This window comes from Montipora capricornis, chromosome 6 (genome assembly GCF_036669925.1).
Source record: "Montipora capricornis isolate CH-2021 chromosome 6, ASM3666992v2, whole genome shotgun sequence".
Classification (NCBI taxonomy): Eukaryota; Metazoa; Cnidaria; class Anthozoa; order Scleractinia; family Acroporidae; genus Montipora; species Montipora capricornis.
Genome location: NC_090888.1, coordinates 7494864 through 7514863, shown reverse-complemented (window position 1 = coordinate 7514863; position 20000 = coordinate 7494864). Strand labels below are relative to the sequence as shown.

Sequence of the window (20000 nt, the reverse complement as noted above, 5' to 3'; positions counted from 1 at the left end):
GCGGAGGAGTATGTGCGATTCGTAGCCCAGACAGCGACTCCAAAAGCCATGACGACACGGGAGGTGGAAGAGCATTCACATAACGATAAGGAGCTCTCTGATGTCAGACAGTGCATTCGTGTTGGTGACTGGAACAACAAAGAAACAGTTCAATATTTTCCAGTAAGAGGAGAACTATGTACCAAGGGCAAAGTAGTTCTGCGGGGGACCCGCATCGTTATCCCCCGTAGTTTAAGACAGCGGGTACTGTCTATTGCACACGAGGGTCACGTGGGGATAGTTGCCACGAAATTAAGGCTGCGAACAAAAGTTTGGTGGCCTGAGATAGACAAAGATGCAGAACGCTATGTGCGGTCCTGCCATGGATGTCAATTAGTCGGACAACCTACGTCACCAGAGCCTTTGATGCCCACTGAACTACCGCAAGGCAAATGGCAGGACTTGTCTTTAGACCTTTTGGGGCCGATGCCACATGGGGAGTACCTGTTGGTCGTTGTTGACTATTACACCAGATACTATGAAGTAGAAATCTTGACATCAATCGTCGCGTCCCAGATCATCTTGCGTCTTGAGAGAATATTTGCTGTCCATGGTCTACCTGTGAGCATAACGAGTGATAACGGACCGCAGTTCCGATCCGAAGAATTTGAGAAGTACCTTGTGGATAATGGCATTCTACACCGTAAGGTTACTCCATTATGGGCCCAAGCCAATGGCGAGGTAGAGCGACAAAACCGGAGTTTGCTCAAGAGTATGAGGATCGCACAAGCGGAAGGTAAAGATTGGAGGATAGAGCTCGTTCACTACCTCGCAACCTATAGAACAACGCCACACAGTGTTACCGGAGTCTGCCCGGCAGAGTCATTGTTTCGCCAAAGAATACGCACAAAGCTGCCAGAGTTATGCGAGAGAGCAGTAAATGATGAGGAACTACGAGACCGTGACTGGGAAAAGAAGACTAAGGCGAAGATTTATGCAGACACAAGTAGAGGCGCTCAACCTTGCGATCTCCAAGTGGGAGACCAGGTGCTTCTAAAGCAGAAAAAGTCGAACAAGCTGTCAACCAATTTTCAGCCTGAGCCTTATGAAATCGTAGAGAGAAAGGGTAATAGTGTGGTGATTCAGTCCCCGCCAAAGAGTCAGAAAGGTCAATACCATAGGAACGTGACAGAAGTCAAGAAATTTAACACAAGAGAAGAGCAACCTGATAAAAGTAGTGATCATGAAGAAGAGCCACCGGTGGATCATCATGACATGGGAATGGGATCAACAGTGAACAGTGATTATTATCTGCTCTTTAAGATTGAACAACGTTGTTGTTGCAAAGAAAAAAAAAGTAGTATAAATGTCTTGAACCTCAAGGACAATGTTTTTTTTTGGTTGAGAATGACTGCGACTTATTGATTCGAACTCAGCGTTTGGATTGTGTTTGACCACTAAGGAATATGCTTTATATTCTGTAAAGAAAAGGAGGGATGTAGTGTAGGTCACGTGATGGACATACGGGATATTAGGAGAGCGGGAGAATGTTATTAGGAAGGTCTTGAGCTTAAAGCAGTCTTAAATGCGGTTGTGAGTTATCGTTAAGCACAGAATACAACAAACACGAACTATATGTCATTCACCTAATTATTATTATGCAACATTAGGATCCTAGCTCGGATCCTAGCTCGGATCCTAGCTCGGATCCTGGCTCGGATCCTAGCTCGGATCCTGGCTCGGATCCTAGCTCGGATCCTAGCTCGGATCCTGGCTCGGATCCTAGCTCGGATCCTGGCTCGGATCCTAGCTTGGATCCTGGCTTTATACTTAGTTTATCTTAATAGGTGTTTGCTGGGGGTCATTGTTACCCTGTCTAGTTTATGAAAGGATGCCATTCTGAGCAGGAACAAAATAATTCCTGATCAGTGTCTACTGTGAAATTACAGTACCGTGCAATCTCTTTCGAATCTCGATTCTCGCGAGGATCAAGGAACGGATGTCGGGAATCAAACAGTTCCTGTTGTTAGTTATCGAGAAGTAATGCTTTTGCGAAAGTTGAATCGATTATGAATAAGTGACAACTTGAAGGTTTCTCGTCTGTGATTTTGCGAGAATCATGTGTCGAGGATAGAGTTTGATTTCAAGTGAATCGACTCTCAATTCTCGAATCAATTCTTGATCCTCAATTCTCGTGAGGATCGAGTCGAGACTGTCAACTTACTTTTGCATGATTCTGTACTTTTAGTTAGAACTGGGATGCAGGAGAGGGTCTCTGCGGTGGGGGCAATCCATTGGCAAGGCATTGGCAATCCATTGGTAAGGCATTGGCACAGCGAGGCTCACAGTACAGTAGTTTCTATGGTGGCCTCCCTCCCCCCTCCCCCACAACACCTACAATCCAAATTGGACAAAACTCTTGGAAAAATTCTAGCTTTAGCATCATTTGACATGCACTCACAAAGTATATTGGTCCTTACCCCCCCCCTCCCCACCCCCCCTCATACCAATGCTGATAATAATGATGCAAAATACTGTGCAAGCCTTTGGCCGTTTTTTGAACCAACATTGGAATGGGGGGAGGGGGGAAATTAAAGTAGGAAGAATTTAATCTTAATCACAGACAAATCAGAGCGCCACATTTTCCCAACGAGTTTTGTCCAAGATGGTAGGTCTCATTTTGCCACTGCTTACTTTGCACTTTAAAAAACTTTTTAAAATCATCCTTTAATACTTTTAGGTGGTTTTACTGTAGCAGTGCAGAGAATTTAATGCTAAGATTGTATTACATTGCATTAAATTTTGTCACAACACCGGTTCCTGTGGGTTCTAGAGATCGCCCAGTGCATACAGATAATGCAAAACCTCATCAGAAACTATCAGCAAAAGGTAGTAACAGTAGCAGAGGATCTGATAATGGCAACAGCATTGGAGAAGGAACTGTCGTTCAGCTACCGCGACCCGCTGAGGGAGGACGCCTTGAGTGTGACAGGATTATTATGGCTGATGGAACAGCTATTGACTTGTTTGATGAAAATGACGATTCAGGTGTGAGGGAAAAGGCGCACCGAAGATCACGAGAACGACAGGATGAGGTGGGGAATTCTGATCAGTGACTGGTTCAACAAAAAAGTTTAAATATAGTGGCTGGTATTGTTTACAGTCATCACCACACTCGGTGATGCACTCGGTGTCGGTCTCCAAATGCAGTTTCACGTCATTTATGTGTAAATACTACAACTTCTACCATCCAACTTTTTTCTCCTTAAAATATGTCTTAAAATATGTTTTCTGTGTGCCTATTACGAGTATATGAGACCATTAAAAATTAGGGGTGGGGGGGGGGGGGGTCACCGTGCTTGTTTCTTCGCAACACGATGATAATTAGGTGGCAAAGGGGCAATTTCTGCTTCAAAGTGATCTTTTTCCGCGAAAGGACTCGGGCGAGTTCCAAAACAACACCGTAACCGAGAAGAACTATCATGATTGCACTTAAAGGCTCTTGAACAGCAAAAGCGGACATTGTTGCCTCTCTTTAGATGGCCAGCATGAAATGCCATCATCTCCGAAGTCACAATGTTATGCGCAGTATAAGATGCGCGGTGCAAAACGAGGGACTTACCTTAAGGACGTTCGCGCCAATTGTTTCTGCGCATCCTTACTGCGCACGCAAATGCACACGCCACGTCATACACGAGCGCGCGCGCTAAGTAATAAAATGAGAAATGATAGGGCAAAAGGCCATTGCTATAGCTTTGCCTGGATTTAACGGTCTTGGACGTTCGGTGACCCCTATTTTTCTTTCCAGAAACGGATTTTATTTACAATTATCTCCACGTTGTCCAAAAATGAACAAAAAATCAATGTGGGAAGTTAAAAAAATTCAAGATTTCTGCTCACGGGACATCAAATCCTGCCATCTTGCGGCTGCAAGGCGCGTGAAACTGTGGTCGCTAAATGCGAACTTGATCTTTAAGTAACCTCACCAGTTGACTAAATTCACTTTATAAGTCCACTTAAACAATATTTGGCAGAGAAAATTTCACTTCAAAGATTTAATTGCAATATATTTGGGTTTACAGACACTGGCCTTATTCGCTAACGAAGCCCGATTTTGTCACATTTTGGGTGTTTTTCTGGGCATGTTCTGTCCAAAACGAAGTCGGTGACCCCCCATTTTTTTTACATTTCTGACATAACTAACTCATCATCTTACAGTGGTAAAAGTTTCAGAAAAAAATCAATATTGAAAAATTTTCGCGCGAACGTCCTTAAGCCAATCATTAAGGGCTACGGCTCGTGTTTTTAAAGCCGACAAAACACTGCTGCGAGTTTTTTAAACATTACTTAGAAAACCTTCGTTTTTACGGAGGTTCCCATTAAAATGATCAAACACCTGATAAAATGCTATTTTAAACATATCTTTATTACCCTTGTTGCTTCAAAACACCAAACATATCGTTTTGAATCTCTTATTTTTGAATAGGGTCAGTCGAACGCACGATAATACTGACAAGCACGTAAGGACTGGCTCCCTTCGTTTCAAAACGAGTTTGCCAGCGAAATCATTCAAACCAAACTGAGTGAAGTATCTTCATAGAATTAACTTCATTTCCGTTTATGATTTGAAGTTCGCACCAAGTCTCGTTTCTTAGGAAAACAGAACTCGGAAATGGACCATTGAAAAAGAACTCTCCATACCGTGGACTAAATAAGTAGCCGCTTTTGTTTAACTCTGTCCGCTATAAGAACGACATGTATGATGACATAATTTTCTTTTGACTAAGGAAAACAAGAAGGAGGGGGACATTGGGATTTTCGGTTTTTCGGTTTGTGTGCGAAAAGACTTCGGTTTTTCGGTTTTGGTTTGCGGATTTTTCGTTTTTAACAATTGGTTTTCGGTTTTTGTAGAAAACTTGAGCGGTTTTTCGGTTTTGCTATTCGATGTGCTTTTTAGGTTTTCCTATTTTGTCCTATTTGGGTTCCGGTTTCTCTTAGATTTGAGCGGCAATTGATCTCTAATACAGTGTTATTTATTTATTTATTTAATCTTTATTTAACAACGGTACAATTCATCAGCGATATAAAAACCATATGTACAATTAAAAATTTAAAACCAACTATAGATAAAACTATGTAAAGCACATTAACTATCTTACTCAATATCATACAATAAAAGCTGCTTTCCATGAATGCCACGTTTAGAATAATGGCTTAGATAATCTCTTTAATCAGTCATTTGAATTGACTGAGGGACGCTGCTTTCCTTAGTTCTAATGGCAAACTGATGTCTGTTTTCACTCACGTGATCAGTAACCTTGTTTTTCCTCCGAAACGAAAGAAAACGCTTGAGTGATAATAGAGCTCAATTGCCGGAGACGTCCCATGAAAACACTCTATAGCCGCGAAACGCCAAAATGATTGAGAGGAATGTGTGACAAAGTAAATGTCACGGTAGGGGATCACGCGTGTCGAATGATGCCCGAGTTGGTGCGGAGTGGATGAAGATGAAGGAACCCATGAAGATCTGAACGAGCATGAAATGAGTGAGGAAGCTAGTGACTCTGAATATGAAGGCCAGCAAGAATTTGATGAAAGTAGTGACGAACTCAGTGCAGATGACAACAATTCCCAAGGCCAGCAAGATGAATTATGGACATCGACGAATTTTCTCTTTGGTGCAACGTCGTGATATGGAAGGGCGGTGCTCGGGGAGTGGGGGTCCCATATAAAAAGGGGAGGGATGCTCGTCGTCTCGCTTGGGGGTGTAAATTTCGGATTTTGGTCTCACTTAGGGTGTTTTGGGCAAAATGCAATCATATGTAGCCGTGAAGGTCTCCTTTAGGGTTGCGCGCGAAGAAATATAAAAGTCTATATTTACACTTTTATATTTCGTCTCGCAGGTGAAAGTATTAGATGATAATGTCTTTGCCATCATCAAAAGTCGCTGTATTTTTTATTTCTCTGTGCTATAATATGGTCTCTTTTAGGGGTCAAAAAAAGTCTAGGCCTTTCCCAGACTGGTCTCCTTTAGGGGTTAATTGTAAAATTTCCGATGAGCATCCCTCCCCTTTTTATATGGGAGTTCCCCCCTCCCCCCCGGGGGGAGCGGTGAGCTTCAATATTCGACTGCTGTTTTAAGTAAGTATCTGTTTATTACCACATTTAACCTTTGAGCAAGTTCCTGCTGCCATGTAAAACAAGGAACAATTTGTACCGGTTAGCTTCCTCAGTGCAATCGCATGTTTTAGACCAAGATTAAACATTCCATTCGAATCTCCAAACTGTCTTGTCTTAGTTATCAAATAGAAATGTTCAATTAGAGATTTTCGATTGAAGTTTCCGAAGATATAACTTTTTGCAATTGCAATTCTAGAGAGGACCTGTGTGCAAATTCTCCTAAGTTTTGTTGGCTCCATTGCCAGCTGCTTTACGGAAAATGAGCCCACAAAGTCTGGGCTCGAGAGAGCGGCAGAAATAAAGCCTATGATTTTAGCAGATACTAAAGATATGAAGGCTTTAGACAAGTCTATGACACTCACAAATACTTTGATTACATAAAGTGTTAGTGTAGGTTGCTCTGTATGCCCCACTTGTCACTATTGCATCGGTTTTTTGACGGTTTTGTTTGCGGTTTTCGGTTTTGGCCGAATTTTTTTGCGGTTTTGGATGATTTGCTCTTCGGTTTTGCGGTTTCTAATATACCCCAATGTTCCCCTCAAGAAGAACACATTGCCATCGCGATCGGCAAGGTTACAATCTCTGCTTTCTATTACCAGATAAACATCCACACCGCTGAACTTTATCCAACAGTGATCAGGTAAGAATCTGTAAATGTTTCAACAAGTTAAAATTAACTGTGAAGTTAATATCTTGGATTTTCACATCTTTTTTTGTTCTTTTGTGCATTATTTTCACTGTCCTCGATGATGCTTGATTGTTTAAAGAACCATCGGAGTGGGTTTTTCGCCACTGTGTGCTCGAGTTGGAGGAATGGCTGCTCCGTATATAGGGGTAAGAGAAGGGCTGAATTTATTATTAATATACCTCCATCTCACCTATATAAGAGGAAGATCGCTTCCACAAAAATTGACTACCACTGCGCCAACCCCTCCGCCCTCCTATCGACGGCGGGTTTGCTTTTTCTATGATGGATTTCATCGGTTCGAGCTGCTTTTAAAGAATTTTTTTCAACTCAGCCGTACATTCCATCACAACCGAATGCTGCGACTACTACTGACTTTAAACTTCCAAGAAGAGGCAAGTATTTCAAGTTCAAAATATGCTATTACCCTAATTCAGCCTCCACTTTTTCAATCCATCATCTTATGCTTTCTGGCGACATTGAACTTAACCCTGGGATGCCAATGAATAACGGTAATAAATCAAGCAGACCACGAGGACGACGTGAAACTACCTGTAATATCAAGATAGCACATCTGAATATTCGTTCGCTGAAGAACCAGGAACATCTTATTCTGGCTAGGGAAACTGTTATTTCTAACAAAATCGATATTTTTACAATTTCTGAGTCGCGGCTTGATAGCTCTGTTTCCGACGCTGAAGTGGAATTTCCTGGGTACATTTTACATCGTCAGTCCACCGCGTAAACAAACACGGAGGAGGTGTTTGCGCCTTTGTCAGGCAAGATTATTGGGTTGAACGACTATCTGATATTTCCTACATTTCTGAGTCTGGCTTGCATCAACTTTGGCTAAAAATTCAAGTACGTAATTTCAAATCGTTTCTATTCTGCACGGCCTACAGACCTCCTAATTTATAATTGGATTGTTTCGATTCCGACTTTAGCAATACATTAATCTCAGCTCTGTCGTCGAACTTGCCGTTTACATCTTGTGTGATCTTAATTGTAACTTATTGGCCTTGCAAGACCCACCTGCACAAGCCCTCGTGAGGTTTTGCTCTTCTTTCAATTTATCGCAAGTTATTAGTCACCCAACGAGGATTACAGAGTCCACGGAATCATTGATTGATGTCGTCTTGGTCTCAAATGTTAATTTAGTGCAGGAAGCAAAAGTTTCTCCCTCCTCTATAAGTGATCATGAACTAATACTTGTTGTCTTGAACTTGAAAAAGAGTCGTCCCAAACCGACATGTATAAATTTTAACCAGGAGCTATAAGAACTACAATCCGGAAGCATTTACCCGTGACCTCTTACAGGTCCCCTGGCATTTAATCGAAACGTTTGAGGATGTTGATGACTGCCTCTATGCCTTTTACCAGCTTTTTGAGCAAATCTTAGACCGACACGCACCTGTTAAAAAGATCAAAATTCGCAGCCGTCCCAACCCATTTATCACGTCTGAAATACGCGAGTTAATGAGAACAAGAGACAAATGGAAGAAACTGGCCCATACATCTAACGATCCTCTTGCCTGGTCGGGTTTCAGGAATTACAAACGAGAGGTTAAACGCGACATCGGAATAGCTGAAAGAGAGTTTGTTCGGGACCAGATTGCAAATAACCAAAATAATTCTTCGGGCAACTTGTGGAAACTATAAGATCTATCCTTCCTAGGAATTCATCAAGTTGTTTGGTGTATAATCAGGACGAGGAATCCGTCGCAAACTCCTTTAATAAATTTTTTACCTCGGTCGGCCGAGCCCACTGTTGACAAAATTAAAGCACTAGCCTCTGAATGTAATTACGATCTTACGAAAACAACCTTCATCCCTACGCATTGACTATTGTCTGAACAATTTTCATTCCATCTTGTTAATTGTAAGCAAGTTGAACAGGTCATCGCATTGTTACCATCAAACCAAACACCGGGCTCTGATAAAATTTCTACACGTGTAATCAAGGATGGACTGTCAGTTATTTTGTCGCCGATCACTTACGTCATCAATGCCTCTCTTGCCAGTGGCGTTTTCCCTGGAGGATGGAAACAAGCAGAAGTAATACCTATTCCAAAAGAGGGAGATCATAATCAACCTAGTATTAACAGACCGATCTCGTTATTACCAGTATTGTCAAAAGTGTGCGAAAGAATTGTGTTGAATCAATTGACGGCATATTTAACAACAAACAACCGTCTTCCTGCGAAACAAAGTGGAAATAAGAAATGTCATTCCACAGAAACAACACTTATCTCTTCCACTGATGCCATTTTGACTGGCATGGATAAGCAGGATCTCTCTGCTATGGTCTTGTTGGACACGAGTAAGGCGTTTGACAGCATAAATCATGATATTCTCCTTTTAAAACTACAAGATCTTGGCATTTCTAAATACGCTCTCCCATGATTTACTAGTTACCTGACCAACAGACAACAAGTCGTGCGTATTAACTCGACCCTTTCGAGTTCGATGCGTCTAAATAGTGGTGTTCCCCAAGGAAGCATTCTTGGGCCGCTTCTTTTTAGCATTTACATTACTGACTTACCTTCGGTTCCAAGAAACTGTTTGACACAATGTTACGTTGATGACACTAAACTTCAGATTTCTTTTAAGATGAGTGATTGTTCGATAGTTATGAAAATTTCTAAATAGTGACCTTCTTTTAATACGCAATTAGTGTTTTAATAATTTTTTACTTTTAAATCCTGACAAAACAAAACTCATAGTCTTAATTGGAAGCCGGAAATTACTTGCCAAACTTCCTGATTTCAAAATATCTCTGCTTGGAAAAGATCTCGCTCTTGCATCTTCGCTCAAAGATCTTGGGGTTGTTCTCGACTCGCAACTAACTTTTGATGACCATGTTTTAAAAACAACTTCATCTTGCATGTCAAGTCTCACACAAATTAGTCGGGTTAAACATGTTCTTGACCGTAACCAACTGGTACCATCTTGCCTAACACTGATGGGCAGAGCATTCCGTAACTTCGGAGCTGCCACAGAAAATGCAGTGTCACCATTGGTCCTTTGATAAGACCTGGGGATGAAAAGGAGGCATTGGTTTGTGGATCTAAGATTACGACTTGGACTGTAACCATATTATTATTCATTAATTTCAAGAGGTGCTGAATTATTCAGAGACTTAAAGAACTAATAACAAAAGCTTGGAAAAAAAACGTTGCTCGACCGGCAGCCATTTTGGTGGTCGGTCGGCGGGCGGTACTTGTGTCCTTGAGAACACCGCTGACATTCGGTGGCAGAATTTCGTTCTTAGCAACAGGCTTGTAGTTAAGAGAAACACCCCCTTAAAGACTTTGTGCCAGTTGATTGTTTGTATTGCTTCACTCTTTATTGTTTTAAACGGATGCTACAGGACTCGTTTGGGTTCCACCGATCGTCTTCGGCGCCACATCATTCTCCGCCAGTGTAATCGCGATGTTGTTACCCGAGACACGAGGAAAGCCGCTTCCAGACTTCGTCGGAAAGGAAAGCGGAAGAGGTGGAAAGGGGATTTTGTCGGAGCAAAAGCAAGAGTTCGCAGATTACACTTCAACTGTTTAGCTGAGCAATATAAACTGAATGACTACCTCCTTCTGTTCTTTCGTTCGTGTTGATCAAGGGTGCGTTCCTTCGGGATGATCCGAAAAAGGATCACTGATCCAAGTAATCTTGGATCACGGTGCATCAGAGGTACCGATAAATCCTCTCTGGGAAAGGATTTTTGGTTCCTTTGAAGCACCATGATTCAAGTGATCTTAGATCAGTGATCCTTTTTCGGATCATCCCAAAGGAATGCACCCCAAGGCAGTCCTCAAAACGTACCGTTTTCTTTTCCGTTTTTGCCTCCAGTTTACTCCCTAAAAACTTTGTAAATTATTTTTGAAAGAACCTCTGTTATGCACTCTGTATAAATATCTTTTTGTGCCCCTACCTAGTTTTTGCGCCAATATATGGCGGCAGAAGTTTTTCTAGCTATTTTCGATTTATAAGCTGTTGGGGAAAATGGTGAATTCGAAACACTGTATCCGCACCGGACTTCTTATGAACTCTATCCCTGTAACATTGGGTAGGTCTAGTTTCTGCAACCATGTTGCGGATTATTTCTCAATTCGAGAATTGGAGTCAGGAGGTTAGCTTGTGCGTTTGATCGTCTTGGAGATTATGAAAAGGTGAACTACGGCTTTCAGTTTGCCAGCACTGTAATTGGCTCGCCGGACACAGGGTATCAGGTTTTTGCATGTACATAAATGTATATACCGAAACAGTGGATAGCGTTGAATGCGCGCGCTGGTTGGCTACTCAAACTCTGGACACCTTTGCTATTTTTGCTGTACCTAATATGGTCAAGGAATGCGTCAGCGATAAAGCGAGCTGAAAACATTTTTGCAGCTCTCAGAAAAAAATGGCCGACAAAGGCCGACAACGGCCGTTTTGGACCACCGCACACCGGTAGCTCAGTTGGTTGAACATCGGGCTGTCATGCAGGAGGTCGTGAGTTCGACTCCGGCCGGACCAACACTCAGGATCTTAAAATAACTGAGGAGAATGTGCTGCCTTTGTAATTACATCTGCAAATGGTTAGACTTTCAAGTCTTTTCGGATAAGGACTGTAAACCGGAGGTCCCGTCTCATAACCCTTGTTGGAAATTAAATAGTATGGGACGTTAAAGAACCCACTCACTGTTCAATAAGAGTAGGGGACGTAGTCCCCGGTGTTGTGGTCTAACCTTATCTGGACGGGGGCATCTTTAACCTCCATAAAAATTAATTGTAAACTGCGTAAGAAGCCGTCTGGCTAAAGTCCCTGACAAAGCATTGTAAATTAGTCCTGAAAAGCCCCGTGGGGGAGAGACTAATAGCCTAACGATTGTATTCGATTGTATTTAAATCGGTGCTTTAGTCGACAATACTACCCCCGGGAACACCAAAGAAGAGTTGTTGATTCCAGAATTTCAATAATACAATTATTCTACTCGGGCTTGCTGATATAAAATAATTATAACCAACGAGGCACGTTATCTATCACTTCATATCCAGCGCGCCCTTGTAGAATAGTTGTTAAATATTTGCAGATATAGCATTTCTTAATACACTATTTGATATTTCTGTGGGAACAATCATGATTTTGAGTTATTAATATGTGGTAGCTGAGATTGGAGCATTCATCATTCGGGTTCAACTGATGTAACGTTTCACAGATTTTGTTAATTCCCTTTAGACCTAATATCGTAAAAAGACCTTTTAGGAAGCATGACACACAGAGAGCTTTCCGACAAAAGTCCCAGAAATGGATAATTCTTCGCTGGAAGGTGGGAGCAACTGTTGTTTAAACGTTACGCAACACACTTGATAGTGCTTTTGCTAAAATGTTTTTCTAATTGTCGCTGGAATCGCGATAGGTTGTACCGGTAACTGAAAGGAAGAAACCACACTTGCGTTTGCCATTCCCTTTTTTGATCAAGTATCCAACATCTTGTACAACGAAAGGCTTCAAATGACATACATTATTATGGAGTGCAAGGGTGGCGCAGTGGCGAGAGTACTCGCCTCCCACCAATGTGGGCCAGGTTCATTTCACAGATTCGATGTCATATGTGGGATGAGTTTGTTGGTTCTCTACTCTGCAGCGAGAGGTTTCTCTCCGGGTACACCGGTTTTTCCCTCTACTCAAAACCCAGCATTTAACTTGGTTTGTGCTAATTATTGATTTTAGTTTACAGTGTCCCCAATAAATGCTCCAGCACTAGAAGACTAGACACTTAAAGGAGAACTGAAGATAAAAATGAAATATTTTTTCCTTCGCCAAATTTGTAGTACCTGACTTAGTTAAAGGAAATAATCGAGTATTTGAGAGGTTCCTTACATTTTGACGTTTTTATGAGGCCAGAAAGATCCGTATTGATCACTTGATGGAAGTCCGCCATTTTGGCTATACTATAGCAGGCTTGGGCGCTAAGCGTGACGTCAATGCGCACACTTGCTTGAACGCGGGAAACTTGAAAAATGGTTCAGTGCGCTATTGTGGGCTGTTCTAGTAGAACTCTCATCGTTTCCCTGTTTAAAATGAAGTCCTTCTCAAGGAATAGATCATCCGAATTTAGAAGAGAAAACTTGCCAAATATCCAGCACTGTCACATCTGTTCGGATCATTTCAAACTCTCCTGTTTTGAAGGACCACAGCGGTCGATGCGATAATTGCATGTAATTGATGAAATGTTAACTTTGCGACTCCATCGATTCCATTTACACCCAGTGAGTAAACTATGGTTTCTTTAGCCGGGTGATTTCAGTGGCAAACCCAGCGCCGGAGAAGTGAACTGAAAATTTGTTTTTGCAAGCAACTGGGGCACGTCATTTCATGAATAACAAATGAATGAAGGGGGTAGTTTCTAAAGAAACTGTGGTGCTGCGTCGGTGGGGAAGTAGTACACAAAAATTTGGTTTTATCAACGGAGTTGATAATGTAAATTGGCCACCGTACAGAGATTCTAAAGGCCTTCTAAATAGCCTTCGCACTTCAAGCTGGGTTTTATAAACTCGACAACGATCATAAAGATATTTAATTAAAGTTTGAAAATTCGCAAAATTACTAACAGAGCTTATGTGTTTACATACATGTTGTTCATAAATCGAAGTGCTCACAATCCACGTGCTTAACTCAGACCCCACTATGGCAGTTTGTAACACTTTTCTTTGCAAACACACGGTCGAAAAGCTAGAATGCTACGTTACACAACGAATAGCTCGATCGGCCGGCACATCTGTTAATAGTTAAGAGCTGTAAGCTAAAGTTTCTCAAATTGAATCGAAATGACAGACAAAACAAAAGCAGCCAACGGAATCTCGTGGCAATCAAGTTGTTTTTATTGCCTTTTGAATACAATCAATTCACCTGAGATTTTGTTTATAGCTCCTCTATGCATTCCTTTTCTTGCTGTCCCGGCCTCTCAGTTCAAGCAAAAATCACAGCTGCACCAAGTCGTATTTGCCCTTCTTTAGTCTTCCCTTTCGGTTGCTTCCTCTTCCTCGGATCCTGAACTTTCTCGCATTGGTTCGAAAGAATATGGTTCAAGTTCGGCCATAAACAGAAAGATTTTGGTGAAAACCATCTGCTTGCTGGTGCGCAATGACGTCACAACATGGCGGCGGACATTCCTTTTTTGGAAGTAACCGGAAGAAAAAGCAAACAAAATAGCGGGCGATCAAATTAGAAAAACAACCAAGGATTTTGAGCAAATTCAAGGCCTTTCAAGAAGAAAAAGGATTTTTCCTGTTTTTTTGGGTAAAGGACGTTATATGTCGACAATAATAAGACAAAAAAAATTGATCTTCTAGCCTTCAGTTCTCCTTTAAATAAAGTTCCTTTCCTTACTATCCACGTTTGCTGCATTCCGTTGGGGTGGGGGTGGAAACAAGATCGGGAAGGACTCTTTTTTCTTGATCGTGAAATTTTTTTCCCCTTTCTCCCCTCCCCACTGGATTGTGCCTGGGTCTCCAAGGATTTGCAGGGAACGGCAGGCTGAACTTTAAGTTCCACCAAAAATCTGGGAACTTGTACACTTGATTTCGGCTTCTTTCTTGCCTGTTCGCAAGTTATCTAACAGATTCTAAAAAAAAAAAAAAGAGGGACACAGCAAATTCTCAAGAAAAGAGAAAGGCATTTTTGAAATGAAGAAGCCTGCCATATGCCGCAAACGCCAAACAAATTTTTATCGTAAACCATCAATTGCGAATTTTTGCCGCCCACTCGACGGAAAGTAAATTTTAATATACCAAGTGAGACCCAGAGCAGGAAGACCAATGGTGCTGCAACATCAATTTGATAACCAACGGTTCAGGTTTCCTGTTTCCCAGATAGTAATTTATATTTTTCGTCCAGTTCTGACTAGTCCAGAGAAGAAGATTTCAACAACTGTCACACGACAACAGAGATGTTGGCTTATTGCAAAGGTTCTCTTTCAGAACAACTTTCACGAGTTACTTGAAGACAGGAAAAGGTATATTATTAGCTACAAACCCGTCAGACCGGAATGCAAAGTTAGATCTTTTGGTTGGCCTTTGCTCACGAGTTCTAAATCCTAAAAACACTTTGCTAAATTCCTGGTTTCCCAATTTTTTTCACAACAATTTTCGTCTTTGGGGAACAGATGTGGCGCAGTGAAAGCATTCGCCTTCCTCTAATGTGGCCTGGGATTGAGTCCCGTATTCCTAATAGCACACGTTCGATATGTCAATATTCACACATGGTTAGCTACGAGGCTTTACGGTTAAATTCCAAGATTGTTTTGTTTAGAATCGAGCCGTAAAATTTGACCATAAGGCCTCGTAGCCACGCCTTAATCTTGACATATTGAACTCTGCCTATTCGCTGCTTCTTCACTCGACTCCAAAAGGATTTGCTCCCGGTATTTCCCTGGTATAATAACGTTTGATTTACAGTTTCCACAAAGTATTAGAACTCGCCATATAAACTTGACAGACTTAACTATTACAGGGTAATGTGAAGTGCTTGTTTTCTACCCATATAGACCATGTGAGCATTAGCCCTACTAATGGAATTGGGTCCATACAATGACAGAGAACAACTCTGATCAGGGTCGGGAATTGAACTTACGACCTTCGGGTTAGATCAGCATTGTTCTACCGACTGAGCTACAAGGAGCAGGTCATGGGAATTTAAGATGCCAATGTCATCCTGGTCAGAGTTTTTCTCTGTCCTTGTATGGGCCTGTTACACAGGAAATCCACACAATGTTGAGGTATTCCACGTGTATTTCTACAGTGTCCAGTCCTCTGGCGCATTTCTATAGGAAGAAGAGTCGGAGAAGGAGCAGTCGTCACTCAGATGGCTAGTGTGCGGCTTTCGGAGCGAGATGTCCTCGGTTCGATCCTCGGTAACTTAAATTTCTGTTTCGACTTTCCCCTGATCCGTGTGCAGTAGCTTTAAATATCCGTAAAACGGAGCACTGACAGGGGGAGGGGGCTAAAGGGAGCTCCGTTGGCTTCCATTGATACCAGTTTCGTAACTGAAAGAAGTACCGACGTTAAATAAAGTGACTTTACCTTTACCTTATATCTAACTGGACCAATTCCATTAGTAGGGCTAACGCTCACATGGTCTATATAAGTAGAAAACTAGCACTTCACATTACCCTCTAATGGTTAAGTCTGTTAAAATATAAGTGCTACACGGCCAACCTTTGCATAAACGTAACCCTACCTTGTACACATAAACTCGCGACTGTTGCTATTGTTTTGTTATCCTCCAAGTCAGCCTCCAAAAAACTGTTTTGCTTTATTTCCTCATTTCGTCGACTATGTTTTTCGGAACCTGTTATTATCCTATCGAAACAATTAACTTTAGAATACTTAGCATGAAATTCGGCAAAACTGATTACAATCATGCTTCGTTATCATAACAAATATTTTGCAATTACTTTTACCTCATAATTGAGAAATAAGCAATCTTAAGTGAGTATTGTCGTCAAGGCTCTCTTAGAGCGCCGAAGTGAACTTAAATTCGGGACTGGCCAAAGATTACGAAAGGCATTAGTGTATATATGTTGCCTAATAAAGTTTCCTCAAATGGGCTTGTCGTAACGGTCTCAATTTTTTGGCAACTCCGATTTTGCTATGATTTTTTCGTTTCTTCGTTCCAGAGTGGTGAGAGTAAATCGTTTCAGTAGTGTCTATGAAGCTAACAAAATTTAACTACATTTCAAGTTGTTTATTTTACTGCCTGGAAAAGCGCATAACAGTGAAAGTCGTCAATATATTGCATGATTCGCTCCAATACAATGATATTTTGGACTGGTTGACAAAGATTTCAGTATGAAGAGAACGTTACCAAGACCAATATTCATATACCTGAACATCCTGCTTGAAGTCCTCCTCGGCAAAATGACAGACCCAAACAGACAATATATAGCAGTCAGGTTTTCAGGTTTGAGGAATCCATCCGTGTTTTATTTTCGCAGGCCAACTTTTCTTTACATTTTCATTTTTCGGTGGAATCTTCTGTTTTTTAAATGTTAATATGTGTTCTGAGTCTAGACATGTGTCTAGTTTCATCCCCCTCGAAAGCGTATAAAACCCCAACAGCAGTAATTGTTGCTGTGAAAAGACCTAGCTGTGTGTATTGAACAAAATCTAAAAGTTTCGTCGGCGAAACAAATACGTTTGCTGAAGCATCAAAGACGGCTGTCGCAGAAGGAAGAGAGTGGAAAAGAAAAGGTGGGCTTGTCGAATATTTCTATGTCGCATGTTCAAGGTTTTTCGAACAAATAATGTTTCCAAAAAAAACTTAAGTCACTATCGAACAGTTTCAATCTGTATTAAGATTGCAGGATTTTCTCACGTATTCATATAGCACATGTACAAAGGCGCGTACGAAACCTTGAACACCCTTTAATTTAAATTAAACACCCAAAAAGTTACATGGTTGAAATGTTGCGTTTAAAGTGTAGCAAATTGGAAATCATCTTAGGCTTTAAAGTATATCTTTCACTGAAGAATTTTTTTGCTCAAAAGACATAAATGTTTTAGTTCTCTGAACATTTATAAAAAACTTAACAAAAGGGAAATTCTTTTTTTAAGCAAAAAAAAAACCAGGCATACTGGTGAAAATCAGTAAATGTCGAGCAACTTTTTCAAAGGTCGAGCATTATTTAAGCACTTCTTTGCCATTTTTGAAGCACCATTTTCCAGTTTGCCAGCCCAATCGGGATAGACCTATCGTCAAATCATTTTTTGGCAAACTTCGCAAGGCCAAAAAACTAGGAAATACAAGTCACCTTATAGCCCGCACACTTGCTTGAACGCGGGAAACTTGAAAAATGGTTCAGTGCGCTATTGTGGGCTGTTCTAGTATAACTCTCATCGTTTCCCTGTTTAAAATGAAGTCATTCTCAGGGGGCGTTACTAAACACAGGAACGGAACGGAAAGGAACGGAACGGACTATACCGGAATAAACCGGAATATGCCGGAATGAGGCGGAATAACACCGGAATGAAACGAAATGAACAAGAATGGTACCGGAATATACTGGAACGAGCTGGAATGACACCCAAATAAAGCGGAATATACCGGAATGAACCTGAAAATGCCAAAATTTGGTGTTTTAGTTAGCGCCGACCGATTTTCCGTTGTTTCAGTCAGCTTTTGTTGTGTCACGTGATTCCCTAAGGGAATTGCATGTGTTTTTGCCTTTTGTAACATTTGGAACACTTTGATCACGAGAAAATGAATAATAATTTGTTGTGGAAGTAACTTTTTTTTTTGTGAACAAATACAGTAGCAAGAAAAAAAAAATGTTATGCTAATTGTTTTTGTCTATGGATCTCGGAGGCGGCTTTCACTGTGCGAGTCAGAAAATCCGTGAACATTTTTATTTCATTCTGACAGGTCACTTGTGTATTGACCAATCACAATCAAGTTCAGTGAACCACAAATCAATTACCGTTGCTGCTTGCTTGTGTCCCACGACCCACACGTGATGGAGATATTTGGAAATAGATTTGTTCAAACGGCCTGAAGACTCTTTTTCTCTTCCCGATTGTTGGCAATAATGCCATCGAACCTGAATGCAGTGTTTCCTTGTTTGAAGAAAGAAGTCAGAAGCACAGAAAAAAGGTCGATCGATCCATCGTCGTTCAAAGCCTTGTTACTTCCCCTTTAATGTAAACTGTTTCTGTTTTCTGTCAGTCTCTCTATTCTGCAACACTTATTCATTCACAGTCTAGAATGATAAAAAATACTTTTTGTTCCTTGTCATTCCGGTTTACGCTAATCAGCTTGATTCTGGTGTCCTCCTGGTTTATACTGGCTTATTCTGTTGTCATTCCGCCTCATTCCGGTATATTCTGGTACCATTCTAGTCCATTCCGTTTCATTCCGGTGTCATTCCGCCTTGTTCCGGCATATTCCGGTTTATTCCGGTAGATTCCGTTCCGTTCCGTTCCTGTCTTTAGTAACGCCCTTCTCAAGGAATAGATCATCCGAATTTAGAAGAAAAAGCTTGCCAAATATCCAGCACTGTCACATCTGTTCGGATCATTTCGAACTCTCCCGTTTTGAAGGACCACAGCGGTCGATGCGACAATTGCATGTAATTGATGAAATATTAACTTTGCGAATCCATCAATTCCATTTACACCCAGTGAGTAAGCTATGTTTTCTTTATTCGGGAGATTTCAGTGGCAAACCCAGCGCCGGAGAAGTGAACCGAAAAGTTGTTTTTGCAAGCAACTGGGGCACGTCATTTCGTGAATAGCCTTCGCACTTCAAGCTGGGTTTTATAAACACGACAACGATCATAAAGATGTTTAATTAAAGTTTGAAAATTCGCAAAATTACGAACAGAGCTTATGTGTTTACATACATGTTGTTCATTAATCGAAGCGCTCACAATCCACGTGCTTGACTCAGACCCCACTATGGCAGTTTGTAACACTTTTCTTTGCAAACACACGGTCGAAAAGCTAGAATGCTACGTTACACAACGAATAGCTCGATCGGCCGGCACATCTGTCAATAGTTAAGAGCTGTATTAAAGCTAAAGTTTCTCAAATTGAATCGAAATGACAGACAAAACAATAGCAGCCAACAGAATCTCGTAGTAATCAAGTTGTTTTTATTGCCTTTTGAATACAATCAATTCACCTGAGATTTTGTTTATAGCTCCTCTATGCATTCCTTTTCTTGCTGTCCCGGCCTCCCAGTTCAAGCAAAAATCACAGCTGCACCAAGTCGTATTTCCCCTTCTTTAGTCTTCCCTTTCGGTTGCTTCCTGTTCCTCGGATCCTGAACTTTCTCGCATTGGTTCGAAAGAATATGGTTCAAGTTCTGCCATAAACTTATGTGTATTAACGACGACAAAAGCGGACTACTTCGTACGGTAACAGAAGATTTTAGTGAAAACCATCTGCTTGCGTGTGCGCAATGACGTCACAACATGGCGGCAGACATTCCTTTTTTGGAAGTAACCGGAAGAAAAAGCAAACAAAATGGCGGGCGATCAAATTGGAAAAACAACCAAGGATTTTGGGCAAATTCAAGGTCTTTCAAGATGAAAAAGGATTTTTCCTGGTTTTTTTGTAAAGGACGTTATATTTCGACAATAATAAGACACAAAAAATTGATCTTCTAGCCTTCAGTTTT

The 20000-nt window shown here is 41.2% G+C and overlaps 2 protein-coding genes across 2 annotated transcripts in view; one reads left to right on the top strand and one right to left on the bottom strand.

The window, feature by feature from the left end:
- The window catches only part of LOC138053156 (uncharacterized), a 13744-nt gene extending 10557 nt beyond the window's left edge, over positions 1-3187 (top strand). The window contains exon 3 of the mRNA XM_068899825.1: positions 2791-3187. Within this exon, the coding sequence (XP_068755926.1) occupies positions 2791-3095 (305 nt within the window). The 3' untranslated portion in view covers positions 3096-3187. The remainder of the gene's footprint in view (positions 1-2790) is intronic.
- Positions 1-20000, bottom strand: part of LOC138051401 (tetratricopeptide repeat protein 28-like) — a 695954-nt gene that overhangs the window by 559852 nt on the left and 116102 nt on the right. The gene's annotated exons all lie outside the window — the stretch shown is intronic.